The sequence below is a fragment of the Zychaea mexicana genome (genome assembly GCF_025766255.1).
Source record: "Zychaea mexicana strain RSA 1403 chromosome Unknown BDB00scaffold_301, whole genome shotgun sequence".
In the NCBI taxonomy this organism is placed as follows: Eukaryota; Fungi; Mucoromycota; class Mucoromycetes; order Mucorales; family Lichtheimiaceae; genus Zychaea; species Zychaea mexicana.
The window spans coordinates 1-5754 of NW_026516964.1; the positions used below are offsets into that span (position 1 = coordinate 1).

A 5754-nucleotide genomic window follows, 5' to 3' on the forward strand; every position below is an offset into this window, starting at 1 on the left:
CATATCCGTAGTGAGGAATTTTCGTCTACCGGTCACAACAAATATTGTAAAGAAAGGAAAAAATAGGTAGACGCAAGTGCAAAGTGTATATTTGATGATATGTTTGTTTACGCGAGAAAAGTATTGAAAACTATTACAAATATATGGGGAAAAATAAAGTTGTGGTTGAGTAACTAGTTCAATTTCTTTCTTTTTCGTGTATTATCATTATTTGCACTACATGATGGGTGAGATCTGTTTTGACTGCCAGGGCAATTTTGTGGATCAGTGCAGCCTTCATTTTGACAAGTCCGGGAATATTTTTGCTGTTTCTTTGGTGGTAGGCTTTTGAGGAAATCAGCACGGCTTATGCTTGATGGTGATGATGATGGAGCTCTAGGTTGCATTTGCCGTATATAATGCTGTTGGTGTTGCGGCTGGATTGCTTGTTGCTGAGGTGTAGGACTATAGTGCATATGCTGCTGCACTTGGAATGATGGATATAATTGCGGCGGAGGCAGTTGCGGTTGTAGTGTAAATGTAGTAGGCGGTGGCGGTAATGCTGACATGGGTGGACGTGCAAAGGAATACAAATCAGATTGGCTGTAAACTTGTTGTTGCTGTTGCATTGGCCGTGGAGCAAGCGGTTGGTAGACAGAAGATCTAGATTGCAGTCGTCTGGATGTACTACGTTGTATTGAGGATGGCAGTGTCGGTGCTGGCGGATTCGATCGAGGCTCCAAGACTTCAGCAGTACGATCAGAGTTATCACGTATTTGGGATCGTGGGCGAGCTGTACCTTCCAAGCTATTCCTTATCACCGCGTTCTGACTCCATTTGTTGAAATGTGTGCGCAGATACTGTGGGTACTTATAAAAAATATTGCGCCCGTCAGTATGTGTCGAGTTCCATGACTTGGCAAAAACGGTCCACCTCGTTGAGTTCGGTTGCTGACTGTTGTAGAATTGAGATATCTGTCGGTTGAACAAAGCTACCTCTTCTTTTGTATGTACAGGTAGTATTGGATACCGGGTGCCTTGACGAGATGCTAAATATGCTGCTCTCACAGCTGCATTATCTCGTTTGTTGGCCTGTTCAATTGATGGTCTGTAACGCTGCATGCCATATGTATCCAAGCTTTCGTCGCTCGTCTTGCAAATGTCAAACTTTTCTTCAGTCGAGGCCAACAGATCCGTGTTCTGCCAATCAAGCCAATGTTTTGGTAGCTGCAATTCGCGTCGCAAGTATGCAAGCTGGATTTTGTTATTCATCCATATATCGTAATGTCCCTTGTATTGTTTGCCTGTGCGATTCAGCGTACCAACCTGCCACATAAGAAAATGTTCGAGTTGTTCAGTAAATTGGTCACTTTTTTCAGGCTATGAGATACACTTACATGTAAATTATGTTGTGTTCGATATTCGACAAGCAAATTAACCGCAAATCTCGGACTCGCATTGAAAGCTCCAAAATGCCTCTTTAAATTCTGGTGCACACCGCCCTCAAGAGAGTTTGTTCCCCTTAGACATTGATATACTGCCAAACCATTTTCATCCCGTCGTCGAAACAAGTACAATGATGTCCCAGGTGGATCGCTCAAATATCCTTTGCCAATAAGCTGTAGCAAATTTCGTGCGTCTTTCCAGGCCTGTTTGTCAAATAAAGGTCGACCACTTGAGGCGCATTTCAGAGGTCCAAACGTCATGAATAAATCGTACACATCTTGTACAATTTTTGATGGTGGTGGGACAACGCGGCGTATTCGCTCGTTAATCCAAGATTTGCGACGCCAACGAACTAAAATAACATGGTTTTGATATTTCAAATTAAGCTTGTTGTCGCCCACAATGAAAGAGAATCATATAGATATATACCCAATTCAAATCTCTCTCCTTTTTCATGCAGAACCCGGGTGACAGCTGCAACATCTCCAGAATCCATCCACAAAATTGCGTCGGTTAATTTACGTTGGAATTCTATGCGTAACCCATGTTTCTTTGGTATTGAGATTCTCTTGAGCGCATGCCAAGCATCTTGGACGATTCTGGTGTGGATGGCGTTATCTTGTTCCAAGCGTTGTGGTCGATACTTTTGTAAAATAGGATCGAGGAGGTGACTGCCATAAATCTTGGAGCTCTCGTCGATAGCTAAAGTGTTTGGCGTTGGTACCGGCATATCATCGTCACTGTCGTCTTCCGAGTCGGTTTCATTAATATCCCATGCTTGCACGTCATTGTCGCTGCTATGATCAGTTTGACCACCTTGCGATTCCGGATGATCCACGCTCTGCGATATGTTTAGTGTTTCCTCGTTGTGCACGGTGGCGACAGGCTTAATAAGTTGATAACAAGGACGGAGTGACAACAAACGCACTAATATACAAAACGGAGCAGCACCAAATGACGAAAGTGGCTGGCTATCACATAATTGCAACTTTGCCGCAGGGACCAAGACAGTAGTAACTTCAACCAGTGCACGATTTTCCGTTATCGTCCGCTTATTAAAGATTCTGGAAAAAAGTCAGGGTTAGCTTAATATTAGTAATATGATTTGACTTATTGTGTTATTCCTACTATGAATTGGTGCAAGCAAGGAGTAAGTAAGGGAGAGAATATGTACATACCCACTTTGTCTAGCATCGCTGATTTTCCCGCGCGCCACCTCCACAGTACCATCGTCGCTTAGTACTGTTACATGTACACCAGCTCGTCGATTTATGATGTCGTTTCTAGGCGATGTCACTTGGAGATAAATTTGCCGACTACTCCAGGCATCCAAAGCTGCATAGTGTACTTGCTCGTCAGTAAGTCGACCTTCCCAATTGCCTTGTTGTAAATCCTTGGATAGACGATGTTGTAGAATTGTTGCGCACATATCTGCCAGACTTGTTCCAGTAATTGGTTTGCATTTGTACTCGTTGCATATTGTCAACAGGTCCACGACATTGGATGCTTGAAGGTTATTGAATTGTTGAGGAAAAGATTGTGAAAGCCGAGTGATATCATTTGCGATGTTACGCCCAACCTTGATGATATCTTTGCGATTAAGCAGCGTCCAGATAGCATGTGGCAATGATGATAACTTCTCCAGCTTTAATATTGATACTCGGTCGTCATATGCAACTTGTATTATTGATACTGGATGCCACGTTGGATCATTTTCATGAAATGTCCACTCTGCGTCAAGACCAACGACGATCGGTTGCTGTTCAGTGCCATTTTGTTCGAGTAGTGGTGTCAAAGCAGCTTCGATTTGCAAAGGTGAGCTGTGAATTGTTACTGAAATTGTTGGTGGTAGCTGTAGCTGCGGCAGATGATAATATGGATCAGCGACTATACGTGGATGAACTTCAGTACGAAGAGATTCGATTTGTGTTTCAAAAAACTGTTTATCGGCCTCGACTTTGTCAGTAAAAAGGATTTCTGGGTGACGATGACCATGGGCAGTAAGACTTTGTAGCATGGCTAATCGCAAAAATTAGTTTCGGTTACTGTAATGCAATCAGAGGAAATTGTAAGAAAGAAAGTATAGTATACCTTGTATTCCTTGTTCTATGTGATCCATGGATGTAGTAGGCACAAAAGCTTGATACCGAATCTCTCCGTATTCGTTTGTCATTGATACCAACCCTTCAAAAATTTTGCACGAATCCAGTTTGCAAAGATGCTTTGTCACCTATTATCAAAAACAAACAAAGCACTTGTCAGAATATATACACAAAAGCAAATAAATTAAACTCACCTTATGGCTGTGGTCAATGTTGATTATGGTGGCTGGTAGAGAACTCATGTGGTTGTAGTGGTCGTTTATATGCATTTCAACAAATTCATTGTACATTTTTGTGAGATACTTAGGACCAGGTGTCGAACCACCATATCCATCTCGATCATCGAATGATGGGAAATTCTTGAACTGCCTTGATGCCGAGTGCACTGGTTTATAAAACGAATTGATTGCTGACTGTCTAGTGGGTGATGGATTTTGCTGTTCGTTAGAATGTTCTTGCTGCTGTGGTCTTCCTTCCGCATACTGCCATTCAATTTTGTCGTGTCGCAGGTGGTGTCTAGTGCTCAATGCTTTTGCAAATGGACCGGGCCCCATTCCGTTACCAAAGCACAGCCGCATATTTGTCATCAACTCCTTGGATACACCACTTTTATGTGAAAGTGTGGCCGGGTATTCGAGCGCAAGTTGTATGGGTAGCGATTTTTCTATCAAGTTCTCGTCTGTGCCCATAATTGTGTTGACGTCGCATCCGTCGTTTTTGCATTGATATCGATAGGATAGGATGTAAAAAAAGTCGTCGTCGTCTGCGATGCGTCTGGCAAGTGGGTTTGATGGAAATCCAAGCTCTGTGAGTTTTTGCTTGCACTTGGGACACTTGAGCTCTTCTACCAAAAGGTGGACAAGCCAAACGAACACACGTGGCAAATATAAGTCGGTTGGTTCAAAGTATTTCTTCTTGTACATAGCGAAAAAGGGCGCTGGTGGCAAAACCCAAAAGGTCTTGTTTTCGTAGCAAGCTGGCATTCCTTTGCTTCTTCTTTCTCTGTCAATTTTGTTGCGGACACTTGTCAGGTACGGCTCAAATACTTTAGGCGTTGCCAAGGTTTCCTCATCGCGTCCCACCATCGGTGTCATTAAATCGTTAAACTGATGAAAAATAAATGAGCAAAATTGAGAGAATGTCCCTCAATAAGTGAGAGTCGAGCAGTGGAAACATACTTCACTGTGTGTAGATATGTCAAACGTAAAAAAGTACTTTTTGACAGTGTCGTGTCAAAGTGGTTGTAGCAGCAGTAACCCGAGTATTCACCCTGCACTAGGGTTCCCAGCAGCTATATATATACTGCGGAACGCACTCAAGCTTTTGTGTAACGCTGGCTGTTATTCTTTATTCCTGATTGGACAGACTTTATTCCACCTTTGTTATTGGCGTAAATAACAATGCCGCACTTTATTTTTTACAAGCAATTGGTCAGTTTTTCTATACCGCACTTTATTCTGTAAATTTAACTGGCTAGGTCTCTACGGGTACCGCCCGACTGCCAAAAGAGTGAAAAAGGCGGGCTTTGAAATGATGTTCCGCTGAGGCATATCGCACGATGTCGCGTGTGCCTTACTTCTTTTCCCCCTTAACCTGCTGCCATGTCCATGAACGCTACTCCCAATGACATCCGTGTCTTTAAGACACCGGTCCGTCGATTGAACCGACACCGACAACAGGCTTTAGCAATACCGCTACCACAACCACCTCCACCACCACCTATGCCCCCGGCTTTGTTGCCTGCAACATCATCTGCAGCACCAACATTCACGCCACCAATAACACGAATGCAGCAGCAACTTCAACAGTTGAAAAACAAAGGTAAAGAAACGAATGAAGGGCTTCAACAGCTTAATTATAAGAAGGGGTGGAAGAAGGCGCAAGAGCAGCCAAAAGAGCAACAACAACAACAACAACAACACTCTCCTCCTCCTCCTCCTCCTACTGGTACTACTACTACTTCCCCTCCTCCTCTTACTGCTGCTGCTGCTACTGCTATTACTTCTCCTCGTCTTCCTCCTCCTCCTCCACCTTTTCTTCAGCAGCAACAACAACAGCTTCTCTCTCCTCCATACATTCCAGCATTTTTGCAGGATTTGGAGGATGTTGAGATGGATGTTGTTGAGGAACCAGTAGACATGGAATGGGAGACGGGCGATGAAAGAGACATGTTGTGGGATCCCACTCCCCGTCTTGTCGCGGTCTACTGGCCATATTACGGTCCATGA

General features: G+C 43.6%; 1 protein-coding gene across 1 annotated transcript; it reads left to right on the top strand.

Annotated features, from left to right (window-relative positions):
- Positions 1–5127: 5127 nt before the first annotated feature.
- Positions 5128–5754, top strand: BDB00DRAFT_880638 (uncharacterized protein; the record flags this gene model as incomplete). The annotated part of the gene is made up of 1 exon (XM_053128019.1): positions 5128–5754. One exon carries the CDS (start codon positions 5128–5130, stop codon positions 5752–5754), a length of 627 nt encoding a protein of 208 aa, XP_052972082.1.